This window comes from Daphnia carinata, chromosome 1, assembly GCF_022539665.2.
Source record: "Daphnia carinata strain CSIRO-1 chromosome 1, CSIRO_AGI_Dcar_HiC_V3, whole genome shotgun sequence".
Lineage (NCBI taxonomy): Eukaryota > Metazoa > Arthropoda > Branchiopoda > Diplostraca > Daphniidae > Daphnia > Daphnia carinata.
Genome location: NC_081331.1, coordinates 867,184 through 888,846, shown reverse-complemented (window position 1 = coordinate 888,846; position 21,663 = coordinate 867,184). Strand labels below are relative to the sequence as shown.

Below are 21,663 nucleotides of genomic sequence, written 5' to 3'. Positions count from 1 at the left end.
GACTCTTGGCAGCACGAACAGTTCACGTCTATGAAGCATGGTGAAAAGAAACCGATTATCTATCAATCGATAATTTGTCACTTTTGGCAGACGACAAAACGTTTTGATGGCGGGAAATCAAGCACAACGACGTAACTGACATTTATTCTTCAAACTTGTCTCGATAATATCGTTTTTTTTCTTCTTTCTTTTGATTTAGCGATTACGTCTTGGTTTCGTTTATAAAAGTTTACGCGGTAAAAAAAAACTAGTGCAGCTTGTCGCGACCAGTCAGCGTTAACGTTGTCTCAAACCAGTTTTAATTGAGTGACAAACAAGCAAATCGTTTGGCCGTAATACCAGTTGCAACAAATATGACGACTTTACAAGAGATAATCGTCATTCTGAGCGATTTGAAGCAAAGCTTAATTGCATTTCATGGAGTCAATCCTGTTTATCCACCACCCAACAAGTATAACCTTGCAAATGTTTCTCACTTTTTGGTATATTGGAAAGAAATAACAAAGTGTTTAACACCACCTAATTACATGTGTTTTAAGGAGTGAAACAATGGCACGAGTTGAAGAATACATCAAACTAGTTGTGGCTGCCATAAGTAGAGGGGACTGGCCTTTGCAGCTACCAATTCATGGCAGTGACAAGATGATGACGTGGAAAGCCGCCAATCAACGACGTAAATGTTTGTTACTCTTCCATCTGCTCGCCAAATCACATGCACTTTTACGCACCAACACCACGTCTACTAAACGGTATTATTATCTTGTTATTCGCCCGATTGTTAAATGCCCTTGTTCTTCGTATTTACATTGCACATTCATTCCGTCTCGAGCAGACATGTCCTTCTTCTTCCGTTTTCTAATCCAATAAGCTTTCTCTGTTTGCGCATTACAGTACTAGTGTACCCCTTTCCCATTTGGCGCATAATCTTACTAAACTTTTGACTAGCCATTTGGGCAAGAGGTCACGTGACTCCATAACATTCGTTACACGATCTCTCGCCAGTGCGTCTTTTCTTTCCTCGGTTTTTTGTTTCATTCCGTTAGCCCCCTTTTTTGTTTTCTTGTTTTCTTGCCCTATCAGTGACATCTACTATGAAGACGTTTCGTTATGGGGTAACCAACCGGTACTGGACAGCACAGTAACCCAGATGACAAGACTGCTGAATATTCCGCGACGCTGTCTCAATATCGGTGCCACTTCGAAAGGTTTGGTGGCAGGTTCTCTGAACTTTCTCGATGGAGATGGCAAGCTCGTTGATTGCCAATCACCAACTGGTATGTAGCTGTTCCCTTGTCACATACACACCCACCTCTATAACCTTATTTTTTTTCCCCCTCTTCTGTTATTAATGCTGTTTTTTTTTTTAAAGGGATTCTGATACCGAATGACGTTGAAAGACTTTCTCATTTCCGAAGCAAGGCTTTCCACATCTTGCTAGTGGAAAAAGACAGCACGTTCCAGAAATTGATTGACGATAAGATCGAATCCTTCATCGGGGAATGCATTCTCATCACGGTAAAAAAAAAAAAAAAACAATTTCAAGATTTTACGGTGATGTGTATGTTTCAACACGCAACACTCTTTCTCATCGTGTGTACTTTGCTCTTAGGGAAAAGGTTATCCGGATGTCAACACTCGTCGTTTCCTGCGTCGCTTGTGGGACGAGCTGCAACTACCCGCGTTGGCTTTGGTAGATGCAGATCCGCACGGAATTTCCATCCTCGCTGTCTATCGATTTGGAAGTCAAGTGCGTTACTACGTTTGTTAAAATTTATGGGGACCTCCCAATGGCCCTCTTCTTCATTTTAGCCCTTCACTGAAATTGTCATTGGCCTTTGGGCCAAATATTATATTTGTTTTGTTTTTTCTTGTTCGATAGAATTTGGAAGATATTGAACATTTGTCCACGCCCCAACTGCGATTTATCGGTCTCCAGCCAAGCGATATTGAGCCTTTACACATCCCTGACGAAGCTAAATTGCCACTAACTCAACGCGATCGATCGCTCATCGACTCACTGGCCCAACGCCCTTCGGTAACCGAAAATCAGCTTCTCCACGAACAGGTAAGAAAAACCCAAATTTTATTCTAAAAACCCGGTGGAGTAAATGATTCCCGTTTAAAAACCAAAATTACGCAATGTTGATTTTTCAAACGTTTTAGTTAAGTCAGCAACAGCACACGGGTTTTGAAGGCAAAATTAAGTTTTCGTACTTAATGATTCAAACGTTACTGTTGCGTTCGTCCTTCAGCTTGAATTGGCTCATAATCGATTCAGCTGGCAATCATCACGCCTTATGCTCTAGAGGTTTTTCTTTGAAACGAACGTCGTAGTGCGCTTAAAGATAGTCTTTTGTTTCTAGAACAAAAGCTCCGACTGATCTTGCCACTGCCAAAAGCGCAAGTTTGAAACATCTTTGATCTCTTGGTTTTTTTTTTTTTTTTTTTTATGAATTGTCCCGTTTTTAATTGCTGCCATCATTAAAAGAAAATATTACTCTATTCTTTTCGTGGAATGGTTGGCGCAGCTGGTTGTATTACGCCGATTGGATTGCAAAGTCGAAATCCAGGGCCTGACGAAAATCCACCCGCAGTTTCTCTCCCGCACCTATCTACCGGCCAAGATCCAGTCCAAATCTTGGATTTAGAAGAAAAACCGACATACATTTATTTATTTTTTTTTTTTTCTGTTCCAGAAGATAAATAAAAAAAAAAAAAGACATCGTCATTCTCGAGAGTTACGTCTCCCATTCACGGAACGTCTTTATCTATACCACAGCCGATTGACATGGGTAGCAATAGCGTCGAAAGTAATAAAAACTAACTTAATCAAACAGAGTATGGATGGCTGACGTACAAGCACGAGCTTGACATACACTCGTAAAAACACAAACCCCTTTTTTTTTTTTTTTGTATGTGTGTCTACATGCTACCCCAACGAAAGCAGTGGGAGGCTATTACTTGGTCGAACATGAACATCAAAAAAGATTTGTTTCTCGATTTAAGGCGATTGTGATCTCGGGCCAACAGAAGATATTACGGGCGGAAGGCAGACATCTCTTATTTTTTTGTAAAGAATAGAGAGGCGAGGAGTTTTGTGTCCCTTTAGTACGTATTTCTATTGTTCCAGTCTATAGGAGGATGTTCAAGTAGACAACGAGTGAGAACAAAAAAATGAAAGGGGGAGGACTACTGCTACTCGATCCAAAGTTCCCATAGTGTGTTCATCCCTACCATTTCTTTTTTTCGAGATGTACAGAGGAAGGACGAGTTTTCATACAGGAAAAGAAGAAGAAAAAAAATAGAATTTCCTTTTGGTCGGATAAGAATCTCGGTAGAAATTGCCTTTTTTTTGTGGCCCTCTGCAGGAGTCTATACGCACGTTAAGCTACTCGTATCCTAATCCCGAATTTTGCCCTTTGCGCACAAAAAAAAAAAATGTTCGGTCAGAGCTCAACGCAATCCGCCCTTGTTTTAGATCTTTTCAGCTGCAACGCCCATTGAAGAAGACGCGTATCATACAAATAATTCCTATCGATTGGGATGACTCGTTTAGCTGAGTAAGTGTACACATAGAGAGGATGTACATCGAGCCTTCCGGCCTGCGAGAGCATCCCCCCCCCCCCTGCGGTGCCATTAAATATTCATCATTATTGCAAGTTTCTGTATAATGGGCTCTCTCTTTTGCGCATCAACAGTATAGGAAAAGAGCAGAACTTGTTGGTGACATTAAAATAATGCGCTTTTTTTTTTTGCCTTATTTTTTTTTTTAATCTCTCTTTTTGATTGCCTCTTCCGCCTTAAACTGTCGGAAAACGTCAGTTATTGAGATTTATAGTGCCTTTTTTTTTCTAGCGTTCTCTGTCCCCCTCGATTGGTATTCTTCATCGTTTATTCAAAGATCCCCATTTCGTATACGCTATGGAGCGACTAAATGAATAACTAAGACTTGAGTGCCGCTGCATGTTTCATGGAAATGAGGTGATATACTTGTCACGGCTGTCCATTCTGTGAAACTGAAAGAAAAGGACAAGCAATATTTGTATATGTATGAAACTGTTAGCACACGGGGCGGATGACGCTTGCGCCGTTGCTTAGGAAGAGATAAAAAAAGAAAAAGGGACGTAACGCTAAAGAAGTGGCCAACTCACGAAGGCTCCGTGCGCAACGGGACACTATATACGTAAGCCTTCAGTTTCGGCTTCCAGTTGAGAAAGGAAGCTGAGCCGCGTGCAGCACCATGAGATCTCTAGTCTCTTTGAGTTACCATCGTTCACATCGACGCTTACACGAAAGGATAGGTTGCGTTCCAGCGGACGTGATGTCCAACTTTTAACTTTGAAGTAAGACGGGGGCGAGTTGTGTGTCCGAGTGTCAACAGACACACGAAGAGCGTCTGTCAATTATTAAACGCGTACACGAGGCCCAGAATCAACAAGTGATTGCTGGACGCCAGAGATTTCTTACAACAACAATCAAAATGAGTGATGTTTTTTTTCGTGCAGGCCGACTACCAAATTTATAGGTTGATCGATCGTCCAAATCGATTACCGGACAAGACCAGTCAACAGCTGTAGTCAGTTTCTCGGCTTGTGTTGCAATTGTTGTATCGCATGTTTTGAAAAAAAAAAGCGGTTTTTACATTCGGCGGGGTATGTGAGCACGTAACGTCATTTATTACGTTCCTAATGAACGCCGTACATTTCTTAATGAAAAGAATAACTAATGGACGGGCCAATTATTTAAATTGAATGGTAATACGAGACTGGCTTCCACAAGATGAAAACCTAGACTCTGGAAGTTGCTAAATTAATTCGCCACGGGTCTGATGTCATAATATCATAACGTTTCATTATTCCCCCCCCCCCACCCACCCATTCTTTTTAGACTTACGTTGGATAAATTCTACACGTAAAATGGTGGATCTATAAAACAAAAAGGCAACCGTATATAGCCCCCGTGTTGCGAGTGTGATTCGAAAGTGAGTTTCTACCATCCTCAACTTGGCGCTCAATAGTTTACATCTTCACGCGCTCTCGTAGAACGCCTCGGGGGGCGTCAAAGTGGCTAGTGAAATAAAAAGCATCAACGGCTTACGTGTTCCCCCTTAAAAAGAATTTCAAACTGGATACAAACTATCGAAAACATTATTGTGATCCTTTGGGTTTGTTTTTTTTTTCAAGTGACTTTTGTATGTGCAGCATCACGTGATGATGGCTGATTCAACCGGCGGTATTCAAATCGTCGTTACGCCAAATTGTCCGGCCGGCAACGTTGGCACGCAAGCGGAAACGGGTGCAGAAAGTGTGCCGTGCTTGCTGGATCCTAATGCCGGAGTTGGCGAGTGCGGCCGATCCATCATCAGCAACGCGTCCAGCAACATCAGTTATCAGCAAAGACAACGTCGAGCTCAGTGGAGAGGCATCGGATCATCATGCATGTGGAACGCCTTTCGGGCCAGCTTCATTGGCCTTTTTTTGTTCGTCTCCGGATGCGTCGTCGTTCTTGTTGGTAGCTATACAAGAGAAAAACGAAACATAAACATTACTGAACGTCACTGTTCGTTGTCTTGAAATTCAGTTCAGCGTTTGTCCTGTTCTTTTTCTTTATTTTATGGTCCTGCACAAGCGACTTTGATCCGCTTTAATTGGAAGTTTCAATCTCGTACACATTTTTTTCGTTTGCCCTAAATGATATACGACAGGGTTCTAGACGCGTTCCGCGACACCAAGCTAAATACTGTTAGACGTTCAGTCGTTGGTACACCTTATTGTTTATTTGCGTGCGTTGCAACCGATGGTGTTGCTTCCTTGATACTCTCAGCGCCCTACTGTGTCGTCTACGTAGACACAACAGCAAAAAAAAAAAAAAAAAGGGACTAGTACAAGAAAAGAAAATAGAAATAGGGAAAAAAAAGGGCATTCGTGCCATCTGGCATATGTTGCCTTCACGCCCCGTGTCGACTCTATTGATCCAATGAACCATTGCAGTCCCACACGGATACAATAAATCCCGACCATCATGGGCATTGTTCATTTAAAATTTACCTCCTCATCTATTTTATTGTTATTATTTTTTTTGTGTGTGTGTTAGAAATGTCGTACTTTTTTTTTCATTCCCGCTGATGTTCCCAGCATTGCCATCGATTTCACTTCAATAGCTGCGCGTGACTTATTTTTAACGAATCGACGAAAAATGCGTGACATTGTTCGAATATAGTTACTTCTGGTTGCCATTTTCTTCGCCGTTTTCTTCTAGCATTTTTTTTTTCTTCAATTACTTGCACTACAAAAGTGTTCTTTATAAACCGTTGGGGCGGAGGGGTGGCCAACGTTGGGGCAATGATTATCGATCGGCTCATTATATGGTCGCAAGATGAGCAACAATGCTACATCAGGTACCTATTTTTGGGTGTTACGGCAGCTTGCGCACTACATTCTTTTCAAATGCTTCTCCTTTTTTTTTCATTGATTGCGAACGATTTGTTTTAAACCGAATTTCTTTTAAACATGAGGAACGAGTACAGACGCAGGTGGACACGGCTGTGTCGGCTTTTGTAATGGTCGTTTTCACTTCATCTTCTGCGAAGATCAGGTCAACAAACAGATAGAAACCTTTAAAAAAGAAAAACGCAACGTGGAAAAAGAACAAAAATGAAATGCCGAAAGAGAATCGGGATGAAAGAAAAGCCGCTGTAGCTTAGATGAATCATCGCGCACTCACGTCACGATCCACTCTCTCCTTCTATCTCCTTTTTTTTTTTCTCTTTCGTTTTAGTTCCTATTTCGCACTGGCACCTTTTCCGGTATCACGAATAATTGATAGCCACTAAATCATTTTTTATTCTTTTTGTTTTTTGTTTTTTTTCTTTTAAAATTTATTTAGGTTTCTATTCGGAGTTTGCTTCAATTGAACTGGCAGTCAACTTTAATCAGACGGTCTCTTTAGTCGATCCAGAGTCACAAAAACGTCGAGTTAAATCGTCTTATTCCTACATCGGACCTGTCCTCATCGGCATCGGTGGTAATATTCTTAATAACAACAACAAAAATCGTGTCAACCTTCATCTTAATGAACATTTTAAACGCGTGCAGGAGCTAAAAAAAAAGGAACGTTCAGCTTTCGTTTGTAAACGTCAGTCTAGTTCGTTAACATATAATCTTGATTGTCAAAGCCGCACGCAGTGTAGGCCTATATACATTAACCTACTTTGATGACGGGAAGAGATTGCCGCATTAGCAATCACGGAGGCTTTTTATCTCGATCGAATGTCAACTCTTGGATTCGAATCCAACATTACTAGACACACTCTGCGGCGGTTGTCTATTTTTAATGTTGGGCCATGTAATCCCTCACCTAAAAAGACGGAACTATTTAGTATAAAGCCGGATTATGAACAATTCAACGTTGCCGGGCCACTTCTCGCAAATCACGTGGGAAAAAAACAAATGGACTCGTTTGTTAGGGGCAATGAACTATTTGTTCCACATGTGATTTTCTCGCTTTGTCTTTGATTCCAGTATTCGTGCTGATTGGGGTGATTGTGGCGACGATGGAGATGCGCGACATGACGGCCAAAGTCTTCCCGTTGACCAAACGGACTTACAGGAAAACTAAATTGACCGCTGAAGCCCTGGGCACGATGTTCCAGACACCGACGCAGCAGATCATGAGAGAGATGGCGGTCAACTATAAAAAACCAGATCGCCAAGCGAGCTTCCGCACGGTTGGAACACAAACATTTCGACCTCGTTTATGGCCTTGGTCCAGGCCCAGGCCGCCTCGTCGTTTCATGTTTCACGGCAAAATGATTTGCCGATCGTGCCAACAGCTTTGCACGCCCAAAAGCCAACAGAATGCCAGGCTTCCACCGACATTCGTCCACAAGCGTGGGCGACGATCGCGTTGTCGCCGGAAATTGTTACTCATCCACTCACTGGCAGCCAACTCGTTGGCTGTTTCATGTCCCCAGCTTGACACTGTTAGCTAATCAACTCTATACATCTACTAATTGTTGTTGCTCGGCTTGTGCTGCTTTGTTGATAATGGCGCAGTAACCAAGCCTGTCCTAATATTCTGGGACTGTCAAATGTCTTTCTTCCCTCGCAGACAAGAATGCTTTAGGCCAGTTTAATGTGAGTGCGATCACCTTTAGATGCGGAATGTCAAGGAGACCTGTCTTACAACGAGGCGACAGGGCTAATAATACAATACTGGACGTTACGAGTACAAGAGAACTGGAATGCTACGTACACACAGAGGCCAAAAGAGTACGGACAACGTACCTCGCGTGCCAGCTCGGCGCCTTCCTTTTTTCTCCGATATGCTTTTGTTTTCTTGCGAGATAAAAAAAAAAAAAAAAAAGAGAGAGAAAAGAATGTTTCTTCTTTTAGCTCTAGACGGGAATTTTATTTTGTACACAGCCAAATCTGGCTTAATGTCGGTATTGTGGTCGATCAATAAACTCGGATTGACGGATGGTATAGACTTCTGTTGCCATTATACTGCCTCTTTTCTTTCCAGTCTCTTTTCGTTGACTTTTAAGGTCACCCTTTTACTTTGTTTTTGATACTTTCAGTTGTCTTGGTGTGTCCTTTGTTTTGAACGGGAGCTCGAGGATTCCCAAGAATTGATGTCCTACTGTGAGCTTCAACAATTCCGCATAGTTGTTGCTGGCTTTGGCTGCTGGATGCCTTACGCTTTTTTTTCCCTTTTTTCATGTCGTCGCTTTCTGCGTAAAGGAAAGCGAGCATCCCGAACGATGAAACATTGGCCGAACACATCTCCTGTCTTTTTGGAAGAGAATTTCAATTACTCAAAAACCTTTTCGTATCCCGACGCCAGACCCCAAATCGAGGCATGCGACGTGCTGTGTTTCTCACACTTTGGAGTGTTTCGTAGTAGAGGATGACCAGCTAGCACGAAAAGACCATTGTATGCCTATTCAACTAGATGCAGTAGTCAAGTCACGTCTCGGCTCCATCACTCCTCTCTCAATCTTCAACTGATGACATAGACATTCTGCGGTGAAAACTTTCAGTAGCCCCCTGCACCGTGGACGTTTGGTCGTCAAGATTTTTGTTTGTTTTATGTTTGTCCTTTTGTTTGGACTTTTTCCCAACAATGGTGGCCGTTCATTCCCGTCCAAATGAGCAGTGTGCATCCAGATAACCTAAAAGTCTGTCAGTACAGATGGAACAGCTGCGACGGAGTTCACCCATCCGGAAGACATTTCATTCAAAAGTTGTCTGCTTCTTAACAAGTTCTTGGTTGCCCGATTTGTTTTTCTCGGTATTGAAATTACTGACCTAAAATAATTTTTATTATTCTGGCGCTGTAGTAGTTTACTACCTTAGTTTTGTAGTTCGTATTATTCTTTACAAGTTCCAAGAAAATAAAGCACCCAGATGTGTCTTATGTAATTGGCTCAAGGCCACACAATGGGGAAAAAAATTGGTTCGGCTCTCTCCCATAATTCCCGCATTTGAATAATGAACGGAATGTTTTTCTTTTATCAACGTGAACGATGTTCTAAGTCGATTCGTATTCTTTTCTTTTTTCTTTTTCGTGCATTAAATAAGCAATTGCACACCGATGCCATCTTGCGGGATTCCGTAAATCATAAAGCCGTCTGCTCATTTGAAAAAAAAAACGAAAAACACGTGCGTTTATTGCACATTACAGACGACAAGATACTATTTTCAGATCAACATCAGAACATAGCACCGTACAACAATAATAACCAAACATTATAAAAGAGCAACAAATTATGTACATAAATATTAAGTGGTACCTGGTTTTAAATGTTAAATACGAGGAAATCACATAAGTCGACCGCGTATTAGTGATTCAGCCACCAATCATGCCTTTTTAACAGGAGTGACCAAGCTGTCCTTCCCCATGGGGTGACATTTAGTGACGAAGCAAGCATACAGGAACATATTCGTTTCTTGTAAGTACAGTATAGGATTGTCGACTATGTGAAGTTATTTCATGTAAATAGTACTCAGCAAAACCAGAAAGACAAAAAAAAAAAGAATAGTTGATGAACTCTCATATCCATTTTCAAACATGGCTATATTAGCTTTGTTTCATTTTTCTCGTTCAGCTGATTTTGGCTCATGTTGGAGAATGGCACTGAAAGGTTTTGGTATTTACTTTTATCATTGTTTTGTCCTATATTTCCACAATCTACTATCCACCTCCTTTATCAAACATAATCTACTCAAAAATACCAATGAATAGACTAGAAAGCTTAATTCAAACTTTTTAACAATTCGTACCTCAGAAATTATGACCCAATTTTTACTGGCACTCTTAATAACCAGGCGTACAGCGCTAATTGGTCCAAAAAGGCTGGCGTCGATCTTACCCTCTGCTATACCGAGGTCGTTGAACTCGCCTGAATAATAGACACAGATTTATGTATATATATAAAATTCACCCCCCACGTGATTTTTTGAAAATCTCACCGACGCCAATAAATTTTTCATTGGATGATATTTTTAGGGATTCCTTTACTCTTTCAAATTCGACCGGCCGGATTTCAACCGTCGTGTTGTACAACAAATCCGACGGGTGCTCATGGTTGCCACTCCGCAAGCGGTATCCATGAAGCGCAACTGGCGTGTGAAATTCGAAAACAATATCGTCGCCGGCTTGAGGCATCAGACCCCAAAAGAAAGAATCGCCTCGATATGCTCGTTGGATCGTAAATTGCTTGTACGCTTTGATGGGCGAGGTCACTTTGGCCGATGGGTTTTTGTGCGGCGTGAACAGTGGCAACTTGCCGAAATTCTTATCCTAATGAAGCATGAACTTGGTGAAAACTCTGAAGGAAGTTGAATATCGCGAAACTGATACCTTAAGTTTCTGCACTTTGCCCTTGAGTGATGAAGTTGTGCCCACATGTTGAAATAGAGACGGTTTGAAGTGTATCCACTTGAGGAGTTTGATCTGATTGCATTTTTTCTGCAGATGGCGTCAAAAGAAAATCAAAATTTTTTTTTTTTAATTATTAAATTTTTAAAATTTACCGTATCGTGAGGACAGTATCGGGTTTCGATGATTGGATCCAGTAGCCAATCAACAGGCTTGTCGTTATGGAACATTATGGCAAACTGGATAATGTAGGTTAAATCCGTGCTCTTGAACATCTTTCCTGCGAGAGGAAATGACAAGTAAGTACAAAATAAGAAAGGAAGAAAAGAAAAAATAGATAAAGCTCATACCAATGAATCCCAATTGGCAAAAGTCCAAGAGAAACCAGTCGAGGTTCATGGCCTCTTTTTTAATAGCGAAATTTTTCATTTTAGTAACATAGCCGGATGTTGTTAGTATATCGTCTTCCAATTGGACATAGTACATCCCCCGCGATTGCGCATACATCATTAAGAAAGCGTAATCGAGATTTTGCTTCGTCCGCCATTTGACCCGCTCAACAGGATCATTTAGCGTGACCCGCAGCTCGTTCAGATCGGGATAAAAAGAAGATGGCGGCGAAATGATTTCTAGAAGTCCACTCTGCAATGCATCTCCAAACCTGAATAGAAACCGAAGAGAAACGTTTCAAAAGCGAACCAAGAAAACGGATAGACTCAATGAAGTTACGAACACTTACTGCTTCTTAATCTTCTCTGCTATCACCGAGACGTATTCAATATCCGTCTGCAATATGTCAATTCAAGAATGATAATAAAATAAGATGTTTACAATACACAGGCACGCATCTAAAAATACTGTCTCAATGTGATTGATAGGGCTGTCTGGTATCTTTCCCATCCAGACAATGAACCTTCGAATAGCGTCTTTCAATATGTCTTGCTATCCAAGGATTGCAGAAAGCATACGCTTTCCAAGAAATTTCTAACGAATTGGCCTAACCAATCCAATGGCTAGTGCATGGATTTAAAAAAATCAACTCTACCTCTGCTACAAAAACGATGATTAGAGTATCATTCTTCTCTTCTTCGTTCATGGATGCAATCAAACTAGCCAAAGTCGGTAGTAAGTACGACTGTGATTCGCGTTTAACCGTCGGAACACCGAGCACAATCGACGCTGTAACACAAAAAAAAAAAACCATGCAAAAAAAGAAAAGATGTTAAAATATTCTACACTATTATCATAAGATAAAGAAGTACCGTAAGTCTTTCCTTGCCCGAGGACAAAAGCTGGCACAGTGCTGAGCGGATTATTGAGCAGGTAAGGCAAGAAAGAGAAAATGTTGGGCAGACGCAAGTTTTGGCTGCGATCGGGGTCCAAAAGCAAACGAGACAGTTCTGCGATTTCTTCCCCATTAGTGTAATCTGCCAAGAATAAAAATCATGAATAAATCAATCAATGAGCGACTTTGCCACCGGTTGACTGCACCGACATCAAGTTGCTATAGGAGTTCAACTTACGTTACTGTCAAATCAATGTATCAAGATTGCACGACTGTTGGAACTCTTGAGCGCATAGAAACAGGTGAAGATGTACGGACGAACGTGAGGTATTAAGAAGAATGAACTTACTCCATGGTAGAGATCGATTGACGTGCTGTGTCAGGAGAGCCAAGTCCCTCCGCCGTGCCTGGTTAATCATTTCAACCTGCGAGACGCGTTGTCGGAGATGAGCAATTTCCGAAGTAAGTTCCTCCTCCAAACGAGCTCCATCTATTCGAGCACATATTGAAAAGGATTTGCAACGTGTGAAAATTAAGAAAAAAAGGGCTGTGTAATTACTGTCGTCTCGATGCAGAAGAATGACGGTGAAGGGGACACAAAAGATGGCCAACAAAATGAGAGCCAATTTTTTACGAAATATCCGACCGCCGCTTAACATTTCGCGTGGAAGTGGCTGTCAGACGGACGAAATGATCCCGTTGATTCCAATTTACAGGGTAGACACCCTAGACACGCCTCCGTCAGGGCACCACCTGAAATAAAAAATATATATATGTTACTGACGTGGTAACTGCTGCTGTATCTACATGAACTGATTAGAAAACTCTAGTCACGGCAGAACAAGGTATTATGTTTGCCTTATCACTAATGTCCACTGACCCGTCATCAAAAACGATAACAGACCTATCAGCACAGGTGCCCCCGAACGCGCCCCGACCCAGGAGAGTGAATCAGAACCATGAAGAATCCGACCAAGATTTCAACATGTTTGGTTTGTTCTTGTTCCAACAGATACTGTCACATTATGACTTCATTTGCCAAAAGTAGGGAGCATTGACCTCGTGAAGTTATTCAACTTTCACGACTTTTTGGTGTGATAAAAAGAATACAGAGAAAGTCAATAAGGTAAAAGTAAAAGATAAACTTTTCCAGCTTGTTTTCGTTAATATGCTTGGCAACTTTACGAAAAGCAATATCCCTGTGATACAGGAGAACAAAATAAGTCAACAAACTCCCGGGTAAACGGCAAAGAGAAAATGTCAAAACCTGCATCAAATGTCAACGATTTAATCAGTTTCGGCAAGAGACACTACTTTTTTTCTTTTCACATGTTTTCTTCACGCTCTCGACCAACCGATCGATTGGTCGAGAGAGCGCAGTGAGATACGGAATCAAAAGAAAAAGCTGGATCCCCAGATAGCGAGACGAGAGATATAGCACAAGGCGTATGTATATGGAGGGGGAAGGAATATCCCAGTCGGCAAAACCAAAACAAAGCAGGGTGTCTGTTGCCATCAGCTTTTCTCTTCCACAGTTTTCTTTAATAGTTAGAGGAGAAACCAGATGCATTTTCATCCAGGATGCATACGAATTTTAAGGGTTTTCGCCCTTACTTTCTTGTTTAGAACCACTTGAATAGTCGTATCTCAAGTGGCTATTTCACTTTTTTGCACGCAGAGTTGGTTCAATAAAGTTTGTAAGGAGAAAACGTTGTTAAAGTGCCCAACGAGCTAACCGCTATTATTAAGACAGAACAACTTTTAGAATCGTTCTTTCAAAACCACAGTTTCCCGAACGGAAGCCGTGCGGCTAAATAACTTTGGCCGACCGTAAAAACGTTAAAAGTTTTCCTTACGGGGGGGAGAATGAGCCTTTTGATTGAAACAACTATTTAATTCATGTACGCTTCAGCATACAGCCCTAACCGCTTGTTAAACAGAGCATTCTGGTGTAACCTATCATACGGCGATACTGTAGTAATCGTGGATGAACAGTGATATTTTTCATTCTTGCATAAGGCATTTCATAAGATGATGAATGCAATAAAAAAAAAAAAGAAAACGTGACATACGAACGTGGGAGAACGAAAGAGAAAGGAAGAAATGGGCACATCCGAACGCAGAGTTGTGTAAGGGAAAGTAACAGTGAACCGGAAACCAAGGCAGGTGATGCACATGAATTTTGAAAATAATTATTAATTCTTTCGACAACGTTTCAAAGTGGATACTAACATTTCAATGTATGAAGGCTGAAAGTAGGAAACCAACGCAGAATTCCTAGATGATTTCACTGCGTTGTAAAGCACAACTCCATGATACAACACACTGCAAGTGGATGAAAATCTTGTGAGTTTCCCAGCTATGAATGCAAACCATTGAGGACTTTCGCTCACGACATACTCACGAAGCAGACTGCCTCATCGAACTACATTCGTTCCTGTGAATACTATAGTAACACAAGGCCCTTGAGGCTCTAAGGATTACAGCCATTAGAAGCATGGATAGGGAACGACCGGTTTCAAGGAGTTAATATTTATATCATACAGAAACCTCTGTGCAGCATTACTAATGAAACGTCAATGTTCAACTTATTCAAAATATTTTACGTACTAATGTAAATGTTTAAGCCAAGAGTTCTAAAATTTTGCAAAACATTGGCACACAAGCAGAGCCATCTATCCTATTTGGGGAACGTGTTCAACATGTGGGCCCGGGCCGTAATCGCGGGTAGTCTGTTGACATTTGACAACTTCAGAAAACGTAAACAACTAAACATTACAATTCACGAACACTATTTTGGGACAGTGTTTATTGTTCTGTGTGCTAGGCATTACATCCGTAGTCAGCGTAAACTGCTAAAGTTTTAGCTGAACTATGGCGGAAGATTTTTTAGCTGATAACAATTTATGTGGTCAGACTCTTCTACGCTTAGTGTCGCGAGGCCATGCAATCATAGCCGAATTGCTACGTCTGAAGGATTTCATTCCACCGATTTTTCAGTAATAACTAGAAGTTATTTCCTGATCCAAAACATTGTTTTTCTGACATTTAACATTTTTTGCAATGACAGGTCTGATCAAAATAAGTACCAGGAAATTATATTGGATTTTCGATATTTCAAAGAACAGGATGCATTTGATTCAAAAATTAATGGAAATGATGTAAGTTGGTTACCTAATTTCATGTAAAATACTTATTTTCAACTTAAAATCACTTTCTAATATAGCTCCTGATGGAATTAGATGAGGAATTGCGTAAAAATTACATAGAGATTCTGACCAGGTTTTATCTAGCATTTGAAAGTGTTCACAAGTATGTTTGTGACCTAAATGGTTTCCTCCATGAAGTTGAAGAAGGCATGTACATTCAACAAACTCTTGAAACAGTTTTCTTGAATGATGAGGGAAAGCAGCTAATGGTTGGTTTGATCATATTACATTTGAAAGTCTATGTAACTTTGCTGATATTTTAACACAATTCTTTGGCAGTGTGAGGCACTTTACCTATATGGCATTATGCTGTTAGTCACTGACACTCACATAGATGGGCCTGTTAGGGAGCGCATGCTAGTCTCCTACTATAGATATTCTGTACAAAGAACCCATTCTTATTCAAAGTTAGATGAAGTATGTCAACTGTTGCGCTCTACAGGATTTTTGAAATCTCAGCCAGGAAAGAGACCTCAAAATTATCCAGAAGAATACTTTAGGTAAAATGTATTAGTACCTACAACATTTATTGGGCTCCTTTACCTTAGGCTGCTGGCTGTTTTTCTTACAGACGCATTTCCATTGTTCCAGTTTATTTGGATGTTGTAATAGGTCATTTGAGATCAGATGACATCTACCACCAAATTGCGACACATCCACATCCTGATCACCGAAGTACGGCCCTTGCTCAGCAAGCTGCTATGCTCGTGATTTGCCTTTACTTTACACCCGACATTCTACACAACCAAACAGCAAAAATGAGAGAAATCGTTGACAAATTCTTTCCAGACAACTGGGTGAGACTAACACTAATGATAATAATAGTATTTAAAAAACTAATATAATGATCGATTGGCATAGGTTACTAGCGTGTACATGGGTTTAATCTTCAACTTGGTTGAAGTATGGGAGCCTTACAAAGCTGCACGTATGGCACTAAGCAATACAATCCAGGCCGCAAATGTGAAAGAGTGCTCAATCAAACATTGCAACCAAATGGAACAACTTATAAAGCATTTGCGTCAGTTACTTAAAGAAGGGGTATTGACAGAAGAATTCCTTTTGGACAATATGCAAAAGCTGATCAATTTAATCCGACAATCGAACGTTACTTTACGCTGGATGCTCTTACACACCAATACGTTAGCTGCTGGTAGTATGAACAACTCGTATACTTTGAAACAATGTCGATATTTTAAAGTGTCTTTATGATGTAGGTGCAGAATCGCTAAAAAAATGCCGGCAAGTACGAGACCAAGTTCTTCTCGATACGAAATATCAGCCAGTTACGGTTTTCGAATTACTGCTCGACTGCGGTAATTGCTCGTAAAGTTACGTAGTGTAGCGTGATGGTGTTAGGCCATTTTACTACACGGTTAGCAAAGCAAAATGACAAGTCTAATTGTGATTACTGATTATTGTGCAGCGGAACTCGAATTGAATGTCCGAGAAACGTTCAGAGTTCTATTGACCGAGAAACGTGCTAAATGGCTCCTATGCAAAAAGGAATGTATAGAACGACTGACAGAGTTAGCGGACGTTTTCAGTGGGGCAAAGCCATTAAGCCGAGTCGAAAAAAATGGTTAACATATATTTCATATAATATTCTCTACGCATATTCATGTTTTCGTTTGTATTTAAGAGAGTCTTCAGTTATGGCTTCGTGAGATCGCCCAACAAGTAGAAGCATTGAACTATGAAGAAGGCACAGCTTCCGGCCGTAAAATGGTTCAGCTAATTTCTGCTCTCGAAGAAGTTCAAGGTAGTATACTGAAATGTCTCCACTATTGCACACAGTTTAATGTACTCATCTTTTTTTGGCTTTATGAATCCAGAATTTCATCAGTTGGATTCACAGTTGCAAGTAAAGCAATTTTTGACGGAAACCCGTCGTCAACTGCATCATATGATACGCACCGCAAACATTCGTGAAGATTTTTTGATCACTCTGCAAATAGTTTCTGATTTAAGCTATGCCTGGCTAATAATTGATTCTTACACTGGCCACATGCAAACGGCAATACGAAAAGATCCAACTCTTGTTGGTCGTCTGAGAGCAACATTTTTGAAATTATCTTCCGCTTTGGATTTGCCTTTGATGCGGATAAACCAAGCACGAAGCGCTGATTTGGTTTCCGTATCACAATACTACTCCACCGAACTCGTCTCCTACATTCGCCATGTCTTACATATAATTCCCCAATCCATGTTTGCACTAGGTAGTCAAGCAAAAAGCAATGCCTATATTCGAGTATTAATTTTCTCAATGAAATTAGTCGAGCAGATTGTACAGCTTCAGACAAACGTTATCAAAGAGATGCCCATGAGATTGGATAAGGACAAACTGAAGGATTACGCACAGCTCGATCAGCGATTTCAAGTATGACGTCAAATAAATAATAGAAATTTTTCCTCGTTTAACTATGGAATAATTCATTTTCAGGTTGCCAAGCTAACAGAATCCGTTTCTACGTTCACCGAAGGTATCTTAGCTATGAAAACAACTTTAGTTGGCATTGTCCGTCTTGATCCAAAGCGACTATTGGAAGAGGGTATACGCCGGGAATTGGTACGCAGAATGGCAAAGGCAATGCACGACTCGCTCTCTTTCAATGCCAAATCCAAAAACAGTGATCTCGCCCTTAAACTAACCAGTTTAGGTTGTTTTTAAAACGTACTTTTTTCTATTGATCTGATTTTAAAATACTTTTTTTTGTCTGTGAAGGCGAAACCATGGAAGGTCTCCGGAAATCCTTTGAGTACATTCAAGACTATGTGCGAATTCAGGGTCTTCGTATGTTTCAAGAGGAAACAGCACGAATCGTGGGGTACAATGTCGAGCAAGAATGTAATACATTTCAAACTGACCACATTCAAGATTGGCAGAGTAAATTCCAGTCCACCGCTGTGCCAATTCCTCGGCTTCCTTCCAATGATCCTCATTCGGCAACGTTCATTGGGCGACTAGCCCGGGAAATTCTTCGTATCACCGATCCCAAGTAATTTCCTATTGTTAGTATACAGCTATCACGAAATAACCACGCAAATTTCTAATTAGGACAACAATCTTTGTTCTCTCCACAAACACTTGGTATGACAGTAAATCGCAAGCTGAAGTATTGAACTTTCTACTGTTCTCCCAGCTTGAACAAGCTCTAAGTACATCGGGATTGGCTGGATTAGACACTCTTTTTGCCTTTATGATCACCACTGAATTAACGGTAAGAATATAGATGCCTTAATTCGATTTACGTGGTCATGTTATCAAATCTTGTTTGCTCGATTATGGGACAGAACCTTTTTAGTGATTTAAAGAAAGAAGTTTTCCGCCATCAAGATTCTTTGGAAGTTCTTGCAGAGTTTGATCATCTAACCGCACCCACAACAGCAATTCTCGGTTTGTTTTGAACTTGTTATTATTTTTTATTAAACAACACCTCAGGAATGTTAACTGTGTCCTTTAACAGGCCAGCCAAGTAAAACATATGGAGCTTACTGCACGCGTTTCCAAAAGTCTTTTCAGACGCTCCTCGATCGTGTGCTGAAAATTGGCCAACTACAGCTGCTGAGGCGATCGTGCTCACAACAACTAAAATCAACCGCATCGTTCGATTCCGGACTTCTTTGGCAAGCATTGGAAACTCTCAGCTTGTAAGATGCGATTGTTTAGTCAATACGTTCCGCTAGCAACGTGATTCATAATCTAATACGAACTGCATTGTGAATTCTAGATCAGTAGTAAACGACGTGGTGCGTCGCGACAAAACCTCGAGTTCGATTTCCACGTCATTGCTTCCCGAGTTGGCAGAGTATTTACATTGGTCGGGCCTCTATGAGCCATTCGAGAAGATTTACGTTGCTACACATAGTCTCGAGTTACCCTACATACCTCATTTATTGCTTTTGTTTATCGTGTCGAACTTACACAAGTTTACGTATAGCAAACAACTTGCTAGTCTAGTGTCGAAACGCCCTCAGGACGGCGTGGACGGCACACCCTTTGTGATCGGAAGTGCTACATTGTTTCGTCACCTGGGCTCTGCTAGCACACAGGCATGCTGCAGTCTCTTAATCCAATTTGCTCGTTCTCACTTGGAGTTTGGAGCGAGGTAATCAAATTGCGCTTTCAGTTTGTGGTTAAAAAAAAAGAAGTTGTTGTAGGTTTGGTTGTTTATCGATTTTTTGTTTTTCTTTCTAGCAATAAAGAGAATCTTATGGAAATTCCAAGCGAAAGCGGAACTACACTGGCGTTGCTGGAGCAATGGGAGAAGTGTGGATTGATTAGCCGTGCCTTTTTAAACAGTCTACTCAACGAAGGTGTTTGGTCGCTATATAAAACGTCGATGGCGTGATAAAGCTTTGTGTGGCCTTTAGTTGTTTTGCATAATGGAAAAGTGTCGCAGTTGTATTGGTTGACTTTAGTCAGTTAGCGGCGTGCTGCCGAGTAACATTCACGTTCTTTGCGGAATGGAATCATAGGCTCCTTCCGGTTGTTAGGCTTCGTTCCCTTCGTGTAAACCAATTTGCCACAGCCTGCTCGCATAGTCAATGCTTTGAAAACAAACCATTCACTCAAAGTCAGTACGAGGGATGGAATACGATCAAATCGCATGTGTGCTGGGTGAGTGTCAAATTTCTGTTTTGTTTCAGTTTGTGTTTGGCGATAAGTTTCTGTTATTTTTGTTTTCTCTCGACGGAATATGATGATGATTATTTCCTTACAATTGTGTATCCTACTGTATCAAAAGAAGAATACGATTGAATTTTTGGCATCATTTTCTAATCTTATGTTTATCTGTAGTGAATGGAACAGTAGCCGAATAACCTAATAACAACTATAGGTAGTGAAATCGAAATGTTGATCTATTTTTCCTATATACTACTAGTAGAAGCAATGAATATCGTAACCAACCGAAATTGGATGCATTGTTTCTACATTTAGAATTTGATTTTCCTTCCGCTGTGCCACGAAAGAGTTTTCTCTGAGGTAACAGCAAAACAGTTAATTCAATGCCATAAAAATAGTTTTTAAAATACTGTGTTCCAGCAAAGACATTGGGAGTCTGCGAATATAGAATAATCCGCATCTAATTAGATAACCTTAATAATTGTACTCAAACACATTTCTTACAGAGTTGACCGCCCTGGTTTTCTATGGATTCCTTATCCTTGGTCTGGCTTTGTATTGGCCTAACGAAGCCAATGTGTACCTGTTATTTTTTTGCTTTTCAAATGGCATTTTAGCCCTTGTCGGTGCATACAATCCAAAAGAAGACTGTGAACTTTGCCGGTGGAATGGCATCCTGAGTAAGGAAAGGTCATCGGAGATTCACAATTTCATTTTATGTTACCTTTTTTTTATCTCCGCACAGCTCTGTTCTCTTTGACATTGGGATTTGATTCGTTATACCGAAGTCAAATCGGAAGGAAGCGTATGGCTGAGCATCAATTCAGGCTCTATGAAAACCGACCCGTGCACATGGTAATTATGAGAACCTGGATTGTTTCTACAATATCATCTTTAGCAGCATGGAACCTCTACCATTACAGCTCCGCATTTCAAATGTAATGCAGCTCACATTTTACGCTTTCCCATTTTTAATTGCGCAAAAATTCTTGGTTGTACAGGTGTTTTTTTAAAGCTTCCCCATCTGCGAAGCTGGACGAAACCATGATCAGTTTCTTTTGGATTCTCTTCTTCTATCTCCGGCCAATAACTCTAACCGTTAAGCGAATGCCGCACATCCTGACAACTTGCCACCGTCAAATGCAAGTGTTGAAGCACGAAAGAGAGCTGTGCATTAATGGGAAACTCTTACTTTACAAAGATCATCATAGAAGACTTTTCCATGTCATCATCTCCACGGTATTATTCTGAAAAAAATTGAATTAATCAATCGTTTTACGTCACTGTACAATTACTTCGTCCACTGAACAGGTGTCTCAAATAGCGTTTCTGACGTGGCTAACGTTGAGTCTACCCTACGTCATTCAACTGTTCTCTTTGGTAGCTGGATTAAACTCTGCCATTCGTTTGGAGGAAATGTCGCCATGGAACGCCGCGGTTTTTACGTATATCTATCGATCTCTGCCTTTAGTAAATTGTTTTCTATTTGTATCGGCGTTTATTGTCTATTTTTCGCTGACGTTAAAATATTGATATTCACTTCCATTTTGTTTGTTAGTCAATAATGCTGTTAATGTATGACCTATTTATAAACTACTATCGCAAAAAAAGCACAGTGCAATTCAAGACAAAGCTCGTTGTAAACGTTGGACTAGAGATAC

The 21,663-nt window shown here is 40.7% G+C and overlaps 3 protein-coding genes across 6 annotated transcripts; 2 read left to right on the top strand and 1 right to left on the bottom strand.

Moving 5' to 3' along the window:
• Positions 1 to 250: 250 nt before the first annotated feature.
• Positions 251 to 8,481, top strand: LOC130691927 (meiotic recombination protein SPO11-like). 2 transcript variants are annotated; one of them, XR_009421344.1, is made up of 8 exons: positions 251 to 451; positions 540 to 749; positions 1,081 to 1,274; positions 1,370 to 1,515; positions 1,610 to 1,747; positions 1,880 to 2,065; positions 6,886 to 7,023; positions 7,521 to 8,481. XR_009421344.1 is itself a non-coding variant. In XM_057514968.2 (7 exons), exons 1-7 carry the CDS (start codon positions 354 to 356, stop codon positions 2,646 to 2,648), a joined length of 1,092 nt encoding a protein of 363 aa, XP_057370951.1. In that variant the 5' UTR covers positions 251 to 353; the 3' UTR covers positions 2,649 to 2,661. The 2 variants fall into 2 exon arrangements, 1 of the variants encoding a protein (XP_057370951.1); XM_057514968.2 differs by lacking the exons at positions 6,886 to 7,023; positions 7,521 to 8,481 and adding an exon at positions 2,529 to 2,661.
• A 1,157-nt stretch (positions 8,482 to 9,638) lies between these two features.
• On the bottom strand, positions 9,639 to 14,563 carry LOC130691949 (alpha-1,3-mannosyl-glycoprotein 4-beta-N-acetylglucosaminyltransferase B-like). 2 transcript variants are annotated; one of them, XM_059496064.1, is made up of 12 exons: positions 14,399 to 14,560; positions 12,726 to 12,919; positions 12,516 to 12,656; positions 12,144 to 12,308; positions 11,927 to 12,060; positions 11,621 to 11,667; positions 11,232 to 11,542; positions 11,037 to 11,161; positions 10,864 to 10,971; positions 10,473 to 10,803; positions 10,284 to 10,402; positions 9,639 to 10,221 (listed from the first exon to the last, which is right to left on the bottom strand). In XM_059496064.1, the coding sequence occupies exons 2-12, from the start codon at positions 12,823 to 12,825 to the stop codon at positions 10,195 to 10,197; spliced, it is 1,608 nt and encodes a 535-aa protein (XP_059352047.1). In that variant the 5' UTR covers positions 12,826 to 12,919; positions 14,399 to 14,560; the 3' UTR covers positions 9,639 to 10,194. The 2 variants fall into 2 exon arrangements, with proteins under 2 accessions (XP_059352047.1, XP_057370976.1); XM_057514993.2 differs by having other exon boundaries at positions 12,516 to 12,919; positions 14,399 to 14,563.
• Positions 14,564 to 14,909: 346 nt separating this feature from the next.
• Positions 14,910 to 21,539, top strand: LOC130691918 (WASH complex subunit 5-like). Of its 2 annotated transcripts, XR_009001324.2 has the most exons (22): positions 14,910 to 15,165; positions 15,237 to 15,327; positions 15,393 to 15,584; positions 15,655 to 15,875; positions 15,947 to 16,172; positions 16,237 to 16,528; positions 16,593 to 16,691; positions 16,802 to 16,957; positions 17,018 to 17,137; positions 17,211 to 17,594; positions 17,652 to 17,755; positions 17,819 to 18,035; positions 18,101 to 18,374; positions 18,434 to 18,596; positions 18,670 to 18,772; positions 18,843 to 19,026; positions 19,107 to 19,484; positions 19,574 to 19,996; positions 20,509 to 20,682; positions 20,748 to 20,940; positions 21,004 to 21,241; positions 21,314 to 21,539. XR_009001324.2 is itself a non-coding variant. In XM_057514954.2 (18 exons), the coding sequence occupies exons 1-18, from the start codon at positions 15,041 to 15,043 to the stop codon at positions 19,725 to 19,727; spliced, it is 3,483 nt and encodes a 1,160-aa protein (XP_057370937.1). In that variant the 5' UTR covers positions 14,910 to 15,040; the 3' UTR covers positions 19,728 to 20,150. The 2 variants fall into 2 exon arrangements, 1 of the variants encoding a protein (XP_057370937.1); XM_057514954.2 differs by lacking the exons at positions 20,509 to 20,682; positions 20,748 to 20,940; positions 21,004 to 21,241; positions 21,314 to 21,539 and having other exon boundaries at positions 19,574 to 20,150.
• Positions 21,540 to 21,663: the final 124 nt, after the last annotated feature.